The following is a 19,122-nucleotide window of genomic DNA, read 5'->3' on the forward strand; positions in this document are numbered from 1 at the left end:
ATGTTACACTGTTTTAGTGAACAACACAGCATAATGAATGCAACTTCAATCGTTTTTCTGGTCTTAAATGCATATTCGATGCAGTAATACGACACCAAAATATGAAGCTTCTGGCCTCAGTACGGAAACTTATAGGTGTTCATTCTTTCCGTGCGCTATACGAGATTCAAATAATAGAGAATTGTGAAGGTGGCTCGATGAACCCTCTGCCAGGCACTTGAATGTGATTTGCTGAGTATCCATGTAGATGTAGATGTATATGTGCGATTAAAAGACTTATTGAAGTCTGGTACTGTCCTCACTTTTCTGGATTATCAAAACAATTCATATTAAACCAGAAAACATGCCTTAGGGTGTGCTTAAGTCAGGAAATATATGGGGCAGAGCACCTGACTGCTTATTCTTCTAGGAAACTGAATAAAACAGAAAAGAATTACTCAACCACAGGAAAAGAGAGGCCTAGCCTGAGTTGCGGTATCACATATTTCTGTTGTTAGCTATATAGTAGGCACTTCAAAGTTATAATAGATCATGCAGCATTAAAATGGCTGCTGGGTCTTAAAGATCCAACTAGCTGCTTGAAACAATGGGATTTATGTCTTAGTGAGTATGATTTAGAAACTCCATCCCAAGAAAATGCATAGTAATGCTGGCTTACTGAATCATAGAGGGACTACACAAATCGTGTTGGCATTTCTACAGATGAGCGACCAAAGGCTGTGGCCACTGGCAAAGACTTTTAGTAGTTCATGACACAAGCTGAGTTTTGAGGTGATGAAAAGAGTGTTGTGCAAAGAAAATGCGGATGGCTTATAGTTGTGGTGGTGCGTTTACATGATAAGGTGTTAAGGTGGGCCCATGGTTCTATCTTAGCAGGTGTGAATGTTATTGAACTACCAGAAAATGCATTCTGAAGAATTATTGGTAGGAAAAGTGCAAGCAGGACATGTAACAATATGTGAAAAGCAGCATACAATGTGTTTCAAAGGATGAACTTAATCATCAGTGAACTTCATTCCATATTATTAACAGAGGCCAATAAACCATTCCAAATGATTGGTATAGCTATTCCTGGACCCTCTGCACAGACAGCAACACGGGATCAGTATATTTTGGCTATAAATGATCACTTCTCATGTTATTTATTTGACTGCTGTGCAGAATCGACAAGTGGAGATGGGAGTTCAGGCAATGGTTAACTGTTGTATTCTGAAGTTTGGCACATTGGGCTGTGATAACTGATTAGAATACTAATTTTGTGTCTGAGCTAATGAAACTGTTGTGTTGACTTTTACGGATTCGGAAGATCTGGACGAGTGCATTACATAGACAGGTGAATAGAAGGACTGAACGAGTGCACAGAACCATAAAGAAAATGTTAAGTTCTTGCATGAATAGTCACTGTAGTGACTGGAATCTTCTGCTACTGTCTGCTTAGCAGTCTATTACTCAACAGTACATAAAAGTAGGGGACTATCACTGTATGAGTATGTTTATGGGCAAGGGATGCCTTCCTGTTTGGAACTGTGTAAATTCTTGGAGTAATTTTGCTAAATGGAATCTTCTGCTACTGTCTGCTGTAGCAGTCTATTACTCAACAGTACATAAAAGTAGGGGACTATCACTGTATGAGTATGTTTATGGCCAAGGGATGCCTTCCTGTTTGGAACTGTGTAAATTCTTGGGGTAATTTTGCTAAAAGGTTGATGGGCACATGATGTCAGGGTTAACAACCACATACAAAAGCTATAGAGCAGCAGAAAAAAAAAAAAAAAGAGAGAGAGAGAGAGAGAGAGAGAGAGAGAGAGAGAGAGAGAAAACCAGGGCAGGGGCCTTATCAGGTGATTGAAATGATCTTTCTGGCCAATGTGAAGTTACAACATTGGACTTACACCACTGTGGTGCATGTGGGATGAGTCCCACTATTTGATGGTTCCTGGGAAGCTCTGCCGCAGGTACCGATGACTTCCTCAAAAAAATGAGGGGGGGGGGGGGGGGGAGGAGGAGGAAAGTTGAAGGGGAGAAAGATAAGATCCAACAGTTTGAATGAATTGTCGTTGTGGTTGCTTCAACTTAATCATCACATGGTGGTCCATTATAGTATGTAAAGTGATGATAGTAAAACTTCATATGTTTGATTTAGTCTGGTAGGGAACATCAGTGTTACAAATAGTTTTTTGGGCAATCCAGAAAATTGGTTGCCATTGCGCATGAAGAAAGGAAGGAAGGAAGGAAGGCTGATTAAGAGTTTAACATCCCATCAATAGTATGGTCATTAGAAATGGAGCACAAGCTCGGATTATGAAAGGATGGGATGGATATCAGCTGTGCCCTTTTTGAAGGACCTATCTTGACATTTGTTAGTAATGATCTAGGGAAAATCACAGAAAATGTAAATCTGGATGGCCGGATAGGGATTTTAACCATCGTCGTCATGAATGTGAGTCTGGTGTGCTAACCACTGTGTCAGCTTGCTTGGTAGTGTGCATGTAGATAGCTTGTATGGGCAAAGGGATGCCAGAGGCCACCTGTTAGGTTTTCAGGAAGGAATATGTGCTGTACAGCAGAGTCAGTTCCACAGAGGCTCTGGATCTGTGTATGCAGCTGAAGGAAGGCTGTAGTGCTGCAGGCAGACACAGTGTTGAAAGGAGACACTTATTGAGAAGCTGTTATTTAGGGAACCTTTGCCATTGTTTTAAATATAAGTGGTGCAATGTAGGACCCATGGAAATGGCAAGATGCTGCTGCATTGAAAATGGGTCTTGTTATTGTACAAACAAACGGCAATAGAACCTTGAGTATCCATGATGACTGTTGGCACTGATCGTATCCTTGTTGCAGTATTTTGAGACTATGGTATTATATTTATTAAAGAAGGGGGTGGAGATCTCTTCTGAACAGCATGTTGCAAGACATCCCAGATATGCTCAATAATGCTCTTTGAAATGAGACTTGTCTGACCAGGCAACATGTTTCCAGTCATCAACAGTCCAATGTTGGTGTTGTTGGGCCCAGATGAGGCATAAAACTTTGTGTCGTGAAGTTGTCAGGGGAACACGAGTGGGCCTTCATTTCTGAAAGCCCATATTGATTATGTTTCGTTGAATGGTTCACATGCTAACACTTGTTGATTGCCCAGCATTGAAATCCTCAGCAATTTGTGGAAGGGTTGTACTTTGTCATGCTGAACGATTCTCTACCATCATTGTTGATCCTGTTCTTGCAGGATCTTTTTCAGGCCACAGCAATGTTGGAGATTTGATGTTTTGCTGGATTCTTGAGATTCATGATATACTCGTGAAACGGCCATATGGGAAAATCCCCACTTCATCATTACCTCAGAGATGCTGTGTTCAATTGCTCATGTGCTGACTATAATGACCATGTTCAAACTCACTTAAATCTTGATAACCTGCCATTTTAGCAGCAGTAACTGATCTAACAACTGTGCCAGACACTTGTTGTCTTATATAGCCATTGCCAACTGCAGTGCTGTTTTCTGCCTGTTTCCATACGTCTGTGTTTGAATACACATGCCTATACCAGTTTCATTGACACCTCTTTGTATATAACAGATTTATGTACTTTTCATTTCATGTAAAGAGTGCTATGTGATCCACTCCAAGTCGTTGGCAACGGGAGGGGGGTGCTCCCTGAAGAAATTTGTACATTTTAAAGTGCATGACGTCCCACTAGCCACATCTGACAGGATGTCCCATGCATTATTTTCTGCCTTGGAGTTGCCTCAGTTTTGGGCCCACTGAGTCACAGTATGCCTTCCAAACTAATACATGTTATCTCAGGGATATGCAAGCTCACTCTGTTGCATGCAGGGAAACTCATGTTATGAGTGTCCTCAGCAAATGAAAATGAATATTTCCAAAGAATAGGCTCAAGATGGCTCCTCTTGATGGCAGACCCAGTAAATGTCATCTGCACATGCTACAACCAGAGACGGTGACACATAATGGTTAGAACCACAAGGACATGGCCTAATAATAAATGGGATCCATTGTGATATATCTGGTCCCTCTTGTTGGCTGCCTGCCACCAATACCAGAAAGACATCCTGAAATACCTCATATTCACTATTCTACCTTCTCAGTCTTCATTTTGAAAATTTTACCTGGGCACTTTCCCAGCTCAACACTTCTTTCCTCTGTGGACCAAATGTTACCCACTCAGATGAGAGATTTTGATGGAGCAACTACTTGGGAATATAGGATAATAATACTACATTGAATATCAGCACTGACTCACCACATGATGAACCTCCATGTCAGTCCCATTTTGCTAATAACAGATGCTGTATGTTGCTATCTCAGGCATAGATTCAACGCATCCTATCTCTACAGACCTTCCACCTGCAGCCCTATACCAATAGTTCTGCCACTTACGAGGAAGTGATGGGAACTAGCTTATCTGTTAAGTTGTGAATGTACTTCTGTAAATAATGTGAGTCCAAGACTCGATAAAATGTTCCTGAACTGAACTGTGAAATGTCAAAGGGCCAAATTCATCTAAGAGATGAATAGTGGAATGGTGTGAGTCAAAGTCAAGGGCTCATTGCTGTTAGAGTACCACTTGCCACAGCATGCTAGTGGAGCATTAGGCAGCCACCCACTTAGGAGCTACAGCATGTATGTGCAGTTGACGACCAATGAAGGTACTGTAACCGGAGATGCTTTGGCATGTGGCATGTATGACATACACGATGGCCACTCAATAATGTACCCTCACTGGCACATACAAATACTGGCCATCGAGCCAGGTGGGGCATTGAATCAGCAGATCATTGAGTGAGTGGGTGTCTGTTAAAGGGTTGGCTTCTGTCCTGAGGCCTCCATCACTCACTTGACATCCTGATAGGACCACCTGCCTGGAAGTTCAGCAGCAGCAAATGACTTTCAAATAATTAGCTAACATGTAGAAGAAGGAAATATATTGTAGGAGCATGTGTCTAGAAACAATTTATTTTCATGTTACAGCTAATTTTCTATAACTCTTCATTAAACATTAAACATGTGAAACACTCAGGAACAGAGCATACATGAAACTTTTTCTTATTTGAAATTATAAAAATATCCACTTTCAGCAGTGATACAAGCACCAGCCTGCCTTTGCACTGAATAGTAGATACACTGGTGTATTCCAGGAGTATTGAATGTAGTCCTTCAAAATATGGACACAAAAACTTACTGCATCTTGCACTGCAATTATGTGTATGTTGAGATAATATATACTGACAAACAGGAACATAAAGTAGGCCAGTCCACAGGTGATAATGTTTATGTGCATATAGGTGAATCAACTCTCATCACACTAGGCAATATGTTATGCTATTCTGCAATCACAGTAATGCATATTTTAATGCTAGCTTTTGTCAACAAACTTTTCTCATTGGCAGCACTTTCTTGAATTCAAAGCAAAGGGAGGCTGTTCTGAAATGTAAGGATACAAATAGTAGAAAATACATAAACTATTTTGGCAACAATAGGAAGTAATTGTTGGTAATCTGACTTTTTTTCTATCTGCAGGTTGTCAAAAATCGGATGAGAATTATAGAATTTTTGAGGAACTTTGATCGCCACAATCAACAATGTATCTCAAAGGCAAACTTTGCTCGGGGTTTGGATCCATTAGGATTGCAACTTACTCCAACAGAAGTTGAAACACTTGCTGAAGTGTGAGTACAAAAATGAATAAAACAAATTTCCAGCATAAAGTGTATGTTTGTCTGCTACAAAGGTGTATTTAAATGTAAGCCATAAGGGATCATTCAGCTGAAGACTTGCTAGCAATTTAAAATAGTATTTAGTCATAAAAAATTTTATTTGTTAACTAAACTGGACATATTACTGAGCATAAGAGGAAAGCAATTAAATCATTGTCATACACACTGTGAAATCTGAATCTCATAATTGGATGATCTGAGAGGAAACTATCACAAAGATTGGTTTCTCATGACAGTATTTGTTTTCATCCACTGTTTAGCAATAGAAACATTACCACAACCATTTCAAGAAAATGTTATACTGTCAGTGTTTCCATCACCATGATAAAATGAATGTGTGACAATTCTGTTTGATTCGATGAGTTCAATGACATAATGATAACTTTATCTCTGAAATTTACTGAAACACTGTGAAGACTCTATCATATTGGATAATATCAGTATTTATTATTGCCATTATTTAGTTAACTGAACTGATAATGTTTCTGAGTATTTTATAAAGTAGTCTCAAAACTGAAAGGTTTAATGCAATATTTTTGTTGTCAGACACTTGAAGCATATCATCAACACACTAATGAAAAGAAATGCAATCACTATCATCTGGTCCTGTACAAAAACTATTGAGAAGCAAGTGAACTCCACCTTAATCTGCTGCTTGTAGTGTTTCTGGCTTCATCAAAAAATGTGTTGACATTGCTTGTACTGTGTATCAGACATACAGGGTATACATAAAGTCAGGGACCACTTTCAATTATTTATTGCACAAGAACCAAACATTGTACAGATATCATACATATGTCATTTTGAAGAGAAACTCAGAAAGTTTTTTTTCATGTATACTGCCACAGTGTAGTTTGGTAATTTGCTGATAGTCACCTCTAGTCACAAACATGGCGAGTCCAGGTGCAGAGGGAGCTTTCAGTGTGTTGGAGTTCGACAAAAACAAATGTGCTATAGCTGTTCAACGGATGTTTAGAACCAAGTACGGTAAGAAGCCACCAACAAGGAAGGCCATATACCTCTGGCACAACAAATTAATTACGACGGGTTGCTTGTGCCTGGCAAAGAGAAGCGGATGTCTCAGTGTGTGTGTGTGTGTGTGTGTGTGTGTGTGTGTGTGTCACACATCCTGTGAACTCAAAATGGCTCCAATGACAGTGTGAAAAGTCGTGCAACAGAAGCTGTCTATGAAACCATTCAAATTGGAGCTAGTGCAGAAGCTTAATGATGACAACAAAAAAAAAGCGTTTTGAGTTTTGTTCGTAATTGCAACAACTGAATGAGGATGGGGATGGCACTGTTGATCGCTTAATTTTTTGCAACGAAGCCACTTTTCACACTAATGGGAAATTGAACAGGCCTAGTTGTCGAACCTGGGGTACAAAGCAGTCACACAAATGCATTGAATTTGTGCGTAATTGCCCAAAGGTAAAAGTTTTTTGTGCCTTGTCACATCAAAAACTGTACAGGCCATTCTTCTTTGTCAAGAGCACAGTCACTGGATATTCCTACTCTTGGACATGTTGCAGAAACCATTGATGTCTCAGATGCAATCGGACTCTCCATTAATCTTACAGCAGGATGGGGCTCCACCCGATTTTCATTGTGAAGTTTGTGGGTACCTGAACATGAGCTGCTGCATCGATGTATTGGCTGTGCTACAGAATGGGACAGCTGTTTAATGAAATAGACTCCCCACTCACCAGATCTCACTCCGTGTGACTTTTTTTCTGTGGGGACACATTAAAGATCTGGTGTATGTACCACCTCTACCACGGGATGTAGCATAGCTCCGGGAGAGAACACAGGAAGAGACTGCCACAGTAGATGATGCTATGCTGGGACGGGTATGGCAAGAATTCGATTACCGTATTGATGTCTGCTGTGTCACTCATGGCTGGCATATTGAATGTTTGTGAAAAAAACTTTCAGAGTTTCTCTTCAAAACGCAATATTTATGAGATCTGTTCAATGTTTAGTTCTTGTGCAATAAATAATTGAAAGTGTTTCCAGACTTTATGTACACCCTGTATAATATCTGTGTCTTTTTATGCATTACTGTTGCTTCAAGCATCTTATGCTGCATTATGTCCAAAGATGTATGCCAAGTAATACATTAATGTTGTAAATATAAAAAAATCTGAATATTACATTACAATATGGATTGGAGAAATATGCATAGTATTTATATTTAACAGCCATAAAATAAAAGCCCACTGAGGATGCTGCAACTGCAGTGAAACATGTATGGGATAAAAAACAAAATTGTGTTTTGCTAAAGGTGGACCCCATCCAGAAACATATGTATTGTTAAAGCAAACATGGACAAAAGAGCTTCAGTTCCAAGATGATTATGCATAGTATATGTTGTGTGATTTATGAACATCTGTTGAGGTGTAGAACAAATCACACATTTAGTTTGATAAGGAAGAGAGTTTAAAAGTACACAAAATAAACATTGTACAGTTAATATCACACATTAGTACTTTTTCTGTGAGTGTTCTTATGACTAATGACTGTGAGTATTAAACTTAATCATGTGCAGAAGAAAGTGAAATCATGAAACAGGTTGATAATGGGCATCATGCTGGGGTCTGAACTTCCACAAATGTTTAAAAACAAACTTAGAGATTACCTTATTAGTCACTCCTGCAATTTATCTGAATACTTATGCTAAAGAAAGTAAATTTTGTGTAACTCTAATATTTATATTAGATATATGCTAATTTTGCCAGTAAATGTACAGCTGATAATAGTATGCTAATAAATGCTTTGTTTGAAGTATTTGCCAATAACAGCTGAGTAGTGTTGAAGGAAGAGTGATGGCTTTTTTCAAAGTAGTTTTTTTCTACTAACATACATATATACAGAAATCTACTAGTAATTACCATAATTATCAGTTTAAATAGAATAGTACTAGTCATAAAATGTTGTGCTTGCTTCTGCCTATTAATATGTAATTGGACTTGTTCCACATCTCTTCATGATGGGATTAACAGAACACAATGTGTGAATGAGTGAGTTATTGCAAGATTCTCCCTTAATTCTGAAGTGAATGAAATATACGCTTACTAAGTATTTCTTAATTTTTTGTGACTGTATTTGTATTTGTTTTTCACCAAGAATGATAATTAATTGTACAGGAAGTCACCCATATTAATTAGATTATTGCAGTATTTTCTCAGTGATTGACTTTGTAAATGGATGGTTTCATTGCACTGAGTATAACAATTGTATAAAGTTCCCTGACCAAGATATAAATCTCATAACTTTTAAGGAAGTCTCTTTTTTTCAAAATTTTTGTTTATTAATCATAATAGCACTGTTATCAACAAAGTTAGTAATGGAACTAATGCTTAATTCATTTGAGCCCAAAAGACCAATTATTTATGTTATTATTTATCAATTTTGTAGAAAGTGGCTAAAACCCAAAGTTGACAGTAGAGAGATTTTTGGCATAAATATAAGTGAACATATATATTTAAAGGAGAGGCTAATGGGACATGGATTTTGTGTATTCATCACAATAGACAAGAAACTCAAATCTACTGAGATAAAAATTCAAGCACTCTATATCATTTGGGTAAAACTTAATATCAAGGGTGGTTGTAATCTTAAAGTTAGGTCCTTCTATCAGCCAACAGACGAACTCCCAGAAAAAGAGAAACCTTTGATCAGTTCCCCAATCATACAATTATTATTGGAGAAGACTTGTTGTTGGAATAATAACAGTTTTGTAAATGGTAATTATCTTATCAGTGCAAAGGCGAATGATGTAGATGTTTAGAGTCAGTGGTGTTAGGAAACAGCTGAAATTGCTGAAATTGAACATTCTATTCCAAAGTTTGAAACTTAGTTGGCTCCTCTCTTAACTGTACTGGGTCATGTATCCCTCACACATATAGCTGTGCCCATTGGTTGGAAGAAAGGAAAGGTCACACCTATAACAAGGATAGATAAAAAATCTACTCACCAAGCAGCAGCAGAACACACTGTTGTGATTGGCAAGCTTTTGGAGCCAATGGCTCTTCCTTTAGGCAAAAGGGTTGAAGGGGAAGGAAGAAGGATCAAGGAAAAGGACTGGAGAGGTCCGGGAAAGGGGGCACATTTTGGGAAAGTCATGTAGAACTGCGGGTCAGGTGAGACTTACTGTGAGGGATGAGATAGCACAAACAGATAAGTGTCCAAGGAATAGAAAAGCAACTGGAATCACTCAACAGAGGAAAGTCCACTGGACCTGACGGGATACCAATTCGATTCTACACAGAGTACGCGAAAGAACTTGCCCCCCTTCTAACAGCCATGTACCGCAAGTCTCTAGAGGAACGGAAGGTTCCAAATGATTGGAAAAGAGCACAGGTAGTCCCAGTCTTCAAGAAGGGTCGTCGAGCAGATGCGCAAAACTATAGACCTATATCTCTGACGTCGATCTGTTGTAGAATTTTAGAACATGTTTTTTGCTCGAGTATCATGTCGTTTTTGGAAACCCAGAATCTACTATGTAGGAATCAACATGGATTCCGGAAACAGCGATCGTGTGATACCCAACTCACTTTATTTGTTCATGAGACCCAGAAAATATTAGATACAGGCTCCCAGGTAGATGCTATTTTTCTTGACTTCCGGAAGGCGTTCGATACAGTTCTGCACTGTCACCTGATAAACAAAGTAAGAGCCTACGGAATATCAGACCAGCTGTGTGGCTGGATTGAAGAGTTTTTAGCAAACAGAACACAGCATGTTGTTATCAATGGAGAGACGTCTACAGACGTTAAAGTAACCTCTGGTGTGCCACAGGGGAGTGTTATGGGACCATTGCTTTTCACAATATATATAAATGACCTAGTAGATAGTGTCGGAAGTCCCATGTGGCTTTTCACAGATGATGCTGTAGTATACAGGGAAGTTGCAGCATTAGAAAATTGAAGCGAAATGCAGGAAGATCTGCAGCGGATAGGCACTTGGTGCAGGGAGTGGCAACTGACCCTTAACATAGACAAATGTAATGTATTGCGAATACATAGAAAGAAGGATCCTTTATTGTATGATTATATGATAGCGGAACAAACACTGGTAGCAGTTACTTCTGTAAAATATCTGGGAGTATGCGTACGGAATGATTTGAAGTGGAATGATCATATAAAATTAATTGTTGGTAAGGCGGGTACCATGTTGAGATTCATTGGGAGAGTCCTTAGAAAATGTAGTCCATCAACAAAGGAGGTGGCTTACAAAGCACTCGTATGACCTATACTTGAGTATTGCTCATCAGTGTGGGATCCGTACCAGATTGGGTTGACAGAGGAGATAGAGAAGATCCAAAGAAGAGCGGCGCGTTTCGTCACAGGGTTATTTGGTAACCGTGATAGCGTTACGGAGATGTTTAACAAACTCAAGTGGCAGACTCTGCAAGAGAGGCGCTCTGCATCGCGGTGTAGCTTGCTCGCCAGGTTTCGAGAGGGTGCGTTTCTGGATGAGGTATCGAATATATTGCTTCCCCCTACTTATACCTCCCGAGGAGATCACGAATGTAAAATTAGAGAGATTAGAGCGCGCACGGAGGCTTTCAGACAGTCGTTCTTCCCGCGAACCATACGCGACTGGAACAGGAAAGGGAGGTAATGACAGTGGCACGTAAAGTGCCCTCCGCCACACACCGTTGGGTGGCTTGCGGAGTATAAATGTAGATGTAGACAGAGTGACCTCCTCCATGCCAAACAACATGTATTCTATAAACATTGGTCATATGAAATCCAACTCACACCTGGGTCAAGACAAAAACATTTTATTTAGCCCCACACCAATGCTAATTAATGAAATAATGATCGTATGGTGTACAAAACAAAATTTGTGTCATGGCAAGGAGAAGACAGCATGATATGTTGGATGGAGAATCATTGACAGATGTAGAAGTAACTTCAGGAATACCCAAGGGAAGGATGTTGGGACCCTTGCTATTATGTTGTGTATTAATGAGCTGGAATACAATGTTAATAGTAACCTCGAACATTTTGTAGGTGACACAGTTATCTCTAATGAAGTAGGATATAAAATAAGGTTTGCAGATATCCAGTCAGTCCTTGCTAAGATTTCTGTGTGGTGCAAAGATTATCAATTTGTCTTTGATGTATAGAAATGTAAAATGACACACTTCACAGAATGCAGATACACAGTATCCTATAATGAAAATATTAATAAGTTACAGTCAAAATCAATTTGCATCTAACAGTTTGTGAGGATATGACACAGAATGATCACTGTAGGTAAAACAGGTGGCATGTTTTGGTTCATTGGTAAGATACTGGGCAAAAGCAGTCTACAAAGTGGACTGCCTACAAAATAGAAGTTCGATAAGGGCTACGAGTGTTGGGTGTTTTCCCTTTGGTTGACACAGTGCATCGCTTATGACACTTAGTGAGAACCTAGTGGTGCAAGTTCAGTTAGTCTTTGGTACCTGTGGAACTCACTCATGTTCTATGCGCATGATGTTGTGTAAATGTTTGCAAGGTATGAAATAAATTTTGTTTTTAATCAGCAATTCTGAGTGCAACCATTACTGTGGTTGAAATACCCAAAAATTGGTGACCCTGAGAAGAAAAATGGACGCTAAAAAGCAAAAAATTCCAAGTGAACCAACAGTGTCTACAACAGCAGACAATGTTATGTGAAGACAGCAGTTATAACAGCACCATGGAGCCAGCCACAAAGAAAATAGCGGTTTTAAATTCCAAGCAAATTCAGATAGTAACGGACAAATATTTCCACAAAGCCCATGATATTCCATGCCAGTGACAAACATTCTTTTGTTGCTTTTAGTGTCCCATGCATACTGTGAAGTAAATCAGAAATCTTGCCATATTTACCACAGCAACAAGAATTATGGATTCATTTGCTGAAAGTTCCTTTTGCTGCATATAGATTTTTATGTGGTGAAATGCAATTTTTATTGACAAATATCACCCTAGACTCTCAAGCACTGGTTTTAGTGTCAGACATTATTAAAAATCTCAAAACCACTCTAGTAAAAAGGGTCTACATGTTCCAGGATAACACAATCAACACAAGTGAACCAATGAGCAAATGGATGATAAAGCACTGTCCAATTATTGGTGTCACATTTGTGCTACTGTTGATAAGTTGGAAATGATAAACACAATATTACATCATAACTGACTTAACCAACTGCTGTAGAAATTGCAGACAAGACCCACCACATGCTTCAACACAAAAAAATATGTACAGTGACACTATTCCAAGATGATGTCACCGTGGCTGCAGCCACTGCTGTTAGGGAATACCAACTAATACTTTTGAGCAACTCTAGACTTTGCAACACAGCCTGGACTCATTCAAATAACAGATTACCATGAAGGAAGACAAGAGGTCACCTTGCTGCAGTTCCACTGCTTCAGCCCCTGTGACGATAAAAAACAGTATGTTAAGCAATGCTCATCCATGTACTTGCATCACAGCTGCTTTAGTGCATGGGCTATGATGTGTGTCACACCTTGCATTTACCCAAATTAAAATGGTGTGGTGGGCTCTAAGAAAGCTTTTAAGTGCCTACTGGCCAACACACACCACACCACTGGCAGCACTGATGATAACAACGACATACTTGCCACTGTGCCAGCTGTTAAAACAAAGTGTCAACCATGGTTTTTAATGAGTGGTTGTTAGCAAACAACAAGAAACATGGGAACTGCACCCCAAATGGTCAGCCTAACTCACAAACCAAGCTAGTGTTTTTTAAGGTTCCTAACAACCATATATAAGTGAAAAACAATTGCCTCATATATATCTGGTGGACTGTGGTTCCAATATGAACGTCTAACCAACAAAATAAAGAGACTGAGAGGTGCACATGGCTTAACACAGCTAAAAGTTCACATATTTCCACTTACAGTGAATGTAAAACTACACTGGACCTGGGTTTCCATTGGCCATTGGAATGGAATTTTGCGCTGGCAGATAAATCTGAACCAATATAAGCTGCCAATTTCTTACATCATTAAGGATTGGAAATCAAACCTACATGCAGCACAGCTTTAGATAGGGACTGAAATAAATATGGGCCAGTGGTATGGTTTAAAGAAAAAAAATAATGTAGAAGACCTTTCGCAGATAAAGAATGACTGCTGTATTTTGAAATACGGTAGGATGCCGAGGGGTGTGCCAGATAAGAGCAATGTCCGTGGAAGCATCAGAGGCTCATGCAGTCTTTACCAGCTCTTGATCAGCCCACAAAGGGGTGTACAGTAAAGGTAAAGTGCCAACCTTAATAGTAAGAGAAGAGAAGCACTTTAATTACCACTGATGTGAGTGATTAAAATATTCAGTGTCTCAAGTTCTGATTATAGTTGGAAAGTGGTAATAGAGAATTTGGAATCATACCGTCTGAGCAACTTAATAATTTTGGCCTCCACCATTCACGAGTTCGAAGACAAGTGAAACTAGAAAATTTCAGTCACAGTTGATGAAAGTTCAAATAATAACTTAGCTGCTCCATATGATGAGGTACTCAACTCTGATATCCTTGGGGGTTGTTGCTTCAGAAAGTTCTCAATCCTTGCTTCGCATGTGTATTCAAATACAGAGATATGTAAACAGCAGAATACAGCGCTGTGGTCAGCAATGCCTATATAAGACATCAAGTATCTGGCCCAGTTGATAGATCAGTTACTGCTGTTACAGTGGCAGGTTTTCAAGATTTAAGTAAATTTGATGTTGTGTTATAGCCAGTGCATGAGTGATTGGAAACACCATCTCTGAGGTAATGATGAAGTAGGGATTTTCCCGTATGACCGTTTCACGAGTATACCGTGGATATCAGGAATCCGGTAAAACATCCAATCTCCAACATCAATGCAGCCGTAAAAAGATCCTGTAAGAACAGACCAATGATGATGAAGAGAATTATTCAACATGACAGAAGTGCAACCTTTCTGCAAATTGCTGCAGATTTCAGTGCTGGGCCATCAACAAGTGTCAGCGTGTGAACCTTCAATGAAACATCATTGATATGGGCTTTCAGAGCTATACGGTTGATGACCACACAACACAAAGCTTTATGCCTCGCCTGAGTCTGACAACACCGACTTTGGATTATTGAGGGTGGAAACATGTTGCCTGGTTGGATGAGTCTTGCTTCAAATTGTATCAAGCAGATGGACCTGTACGGGTATGGAGACAACCTCATTAATCCACAGACCCTGCATGTCAGTAGGGGACCATTCAAGCTGGTGGAGACTCTGTAATGGTGTGAGGTATGTGGAGTTGGAGTGATATGGGACCCCTGATATGCCTAGATATGACTCTGACAGGTGACACATACCTAAGCACCCTGTCTGATCACCTGCATCCATTCATGTCCAATGTGCATTCCAATAGACTGGACAATTTCAGCAGGACAATGTGACACCCCACATGTCCAGAATTGCTAGAGAGTTGTTCCAGGAGTTCCTTCCCACCAACCCCCCCCCCCTCCCCCCCCCCCCCCCCCCCCCCCAGACATGAACATTAGTGAGCATATCTGGGCTGCCTTGCAATGTGCTGTTGAGAAGAGATCTCCACCCCCTTGTATTCTTATGGATTTATGGACAACCCTGCATAATTCATGGTGTTAATTCCCTCCAGCACTACTTCAGACATTAGTTAAGTCCAAGCCATGTCGTGTTGCGGCACTTCTGCATGCTCGCTGGAGCCTTACCCGATATTAGGCAGGATTCTTCAGTGTACACTGGCCATCTGTGAGCCTTCGAAAGATTCTCACACAAACAACTTCTGAAAGTCAATAATGCAGCAGACAGACCTTGTGGCTCATGTGCCACTTCCTTTTATGTAAAACAAAACAATTGATTATATCACTGAATTTGAGATTTACAAAATAACAATTAAAAGTCATGTGAGATAATTTTGATTACATGTATCAAAAAATGGGCCACATATTGCCCCATGAGTTCTGATATATAATTAGGAAAAGCTTACATAGTTCCAAGCATAATTCCAAAGAATATGAAGTACAATAATATAAATTATATTTCAGTCAACTACTTTGAATAATATTTCTACCAGTATTTCAATTTGCCCTCAAACAGAGCTACCATTTTAGATGATCATAATGAATAAACATTGTAGCTTTTCAGAAATAGGAGACAGGCAAATTTTCAAGAATATGTGATGTAACATGACTGCTCTGTTTATATCACAAAATTTTAGAGTTGTATTATCAATGAACAGCTTATTCACCTTAGTTGCTAATATAAATTGAGTTGTATATTAATGTGAAATTTAATTCGATATAATAAACTCATTTGTACCAATTTTTTGAAGGACTGTTTACTACTGTAACTGAGTATAGACATTAAAGTACAAAGTCCAGAAAGTTAAAAATTCTAGCTTAAGTGATGTCACCTCTTGAGAGGATGCAGACGTGAGGAAGGAAAGGAATTTCAGATAAGCATGGGAAGGTAGTCCTATTTCAGTACCCCCACTTCCCAAAGACACGTTACTAATCAAAAGTTAGTGAAACGCTGTTCTACAATCCTGAAGATGGAATGTAGACAATTTAGAAAAGAATTACAGTCCAGTACCCAGAAGTATACTATCAAATATAGGTGTAACACCAAAAATAGTGAGATACAGGTAGTGTCAAGCACCAAAAACATTAAGTCGTTAAATTATATAAGAGGAATGATGGGTAATATGCATAACACCCAAAACATATGAAATTATGAAGGCATAGCCTTAATAGTGTGTAACACTTTAGAAACAAACAATAAAAATTTACAGTGTAACATAGGATTCCTGTCTAAGTAATACACGATACATTTTTACATTCAGTTTGAAATTTTATTTTCCTACGTAAGTTATTTCTTCTGATGGGATCTCCATCCTTTACAGTCCAGTATGGTATTTTGGGTAACACTGTCTTTTAAATACCTGTAACCACACACTTTATAAGTTTCCATTCTAATGGATGACATCTCATACGATAAACAAAAGTTTCTGTCATTTGTGTTCATTTACTACAATGATTTTCTATTTAACTCATTTTCACTTCAGACTGTAGTTCTTGAAATGGGCCATTTCACCACAGAACTAGACAAAACATGTAGTAGAAATAATATGTAAGTAATAGTATCAAGATAATCATAATCATCATCATATTACATATCATATTACATCCTAACATTGGATAGTTTTTCTCCTCCTGTATGTACAGAATTTCAAATGTAATAGAAAGGTCTAATATGAAAGCAAATAAGTAGATCAGCATCGCCCTCACGACAGTCCAAACAGGAAATTCCTGTGTGACAAAATGCCTACTTAGCCTGAAAACTCTGTAACATCTGAAGTGTGACTCTAAGCCAACAATACATGTAAGTGTAAGATCAAAAATCATATGTAATGACAGAGTATAAAGTGTTTAGTTCGGAATTATCATCTTTGTGTTACATGAGTACAGTCTCAATGTATGTATAATCATCTTCAATCTGCATCACAGGATACACAACATCGCAGCGTCATCTTGAAGCTTCATGCAAAATATATGCTTTTAAAAGAAAACCTGTGTGTTGAGGCAGTATACTTAAATTTAAATTACAAATTTTCATATAGTACTTTGCATCCAGTAAGTTCATATATATTTCGGTATGAAAAATGTGAGTTACTTGACCTAATCTTGGCCAAGTGTGTTATTAAATTTGTATGTAATTAATCATTTACTTAGTTAAACAAGAAAAATCATCATATAGGGTATTTATAAAATATATGAAACTTAAAGTACTAGCACTTGTCTAAATGGGTTGTGGAAAATCAGATAAATATATACAATTCAAAGATAATCAAATTGCAGATTTGCTTCTTGGAACATTCCTGAAATCTCAGGTTGAATTAAATATATGACACAGGCAATGAGAAGGCTTTCAGTGAAAAAAACATATGCATATGGAAAAGTGGCAAACCGGTTGGGTGATCATTACATGGATGACATAGTATAAAGATAGAAGAAAACTTATGGCATGTTAGGAATGAAGAAAAAGAGAAGATAGATTCCCCATATTTCCCTGAATATCCCCCCCTCCCGTGTCAATGAACAATGAAGGTGATACCCAGATGTAGGTGTTGCCATACAGTAACAAACAATAGCATAAAAACAAACTAGAATAATAGGACAGTGTAAAATAAGATAGACATGGTAATACAGCATGAAAATTAAACAATCCAACCCTAACATGCTACTGAAAATTGAAAACAAACTTAAATAATCTATGTGTTTACATAAATAGAAAACCAAAATTCTAGACATCAAAATAGTAAGGTGGGACATACAGTTCCAGACCATACCACAATCATAATACATAGCATAAGATACAAACAGGAAAGTCAAAAGTCCGCAGCTCGTGGTTGTGCGGTAGCGTTCTCGCTTCCCACGCCCGGGTTCCCGGGTTCGATTCCCGGCGGGGTCAGGGATTTTCTCTGCCTCGTGATGACTGGGTGTTGTGTGCTGTCCTTAGGTTAGTTAGGTTTAAGTAGTTCTAAGTTCTAGGGGACTGATGACCATAGATGTTAAGTCCCATAGTGCTCAGAGCCATTTGAACCATTTTTTGAAAGTCAAAATTACACAAGGTACCAAGAGTCAAGTAGGAAAAAAGCATATACATATGTATATGGAACAATCAGTTCCACATATCATCATCAGTTCATTTGAAGAATCTCACATTAAACACAAGCTCAAAATCCTGTCTCCCCAGATCACATTTCTACTATACAGAACAGGAGTGGTAAATGACACCCAAGGTTCATCGATCACACATATTGTGTTTGAAATTTCAAGGACTTCCCACTTAAAAAAGCCAGAAACAAGGAGAAATTCAAGCAAGACAAGAGTACCATCATATACAAGAAAACAAAAAAGAGCTAAGTATATATAAGTGTCTGATCCAATGGAATTAAACATCATGTATAATTGATGAAGTTCATAGAATAATGGGCAAATATTAATAAATAATGTCAGTAAAGAGTGAAATGTAATGCAATTAAGTAAATTATCTGTTGTCACATTAGGGCAAAACAGAAATCAAATATGTAAATTATCTGCTGTCACACTCAGACAAAACAGAAGGCTGCAAAGCATAAAGGTCAAGTCAAAGAATACTTAGGCAATGTCTGTTGTCACTCTAGGACAATGCAGAAATTCAATTCAATTCAATTCAATTTATTATCATTCTTTTTATCATATACATGATATAGGAATTGTCACATAGAAAGAGAGAGAGAGAGAGAGAGAGAGAGCATGATTTATATTTTTAACAATTAAGGGAAATAACAATTTCTTAGTTACAGTTCAGCATTTTCTTAATTACACTTTACATATTTTGTCTTCT

General features: G+C 38.4%; 1 protein-coding gene across 1 annotated transcript in view; it reads left to right on the forward strand.

Annotated features, from left to right (window-relative positions):
- LOC124572183 overlaps positions 1-19,122 on the forward strand; it is a 492,468-nt gene that overhangs the window by 409,653 nt on the left and 63,693 nt on the right. Inside the window, exon 10 of the mRNA XM_047131123.1 lies at positions 5,538-5,686. Within this exon, the coding sequence (XP_046987079.1) occupies positions 5,538-5,686 (149 nt within the window). The remainder of the gene's footprint in view (positions 1-5,537; positions 5,687-19,122) is intronic.

The sequence above is a fragment of the Schistocerca americana genome, chromosome 1 (assembly GCF_021461395.2).
Source record: "Schistocerca americana isolate TAMUIC-IGC-003095 chromosome 1, iqSchAmer2.1, whole genome shotgun sequence".
Classification (NCBI taxonomy): domain Eukaryota; kingdom Metazoa; phylum Arthropoda; class Insecta; order Orthoptera; family Acrididae; genus Schistocerca; species Schistocerca americana.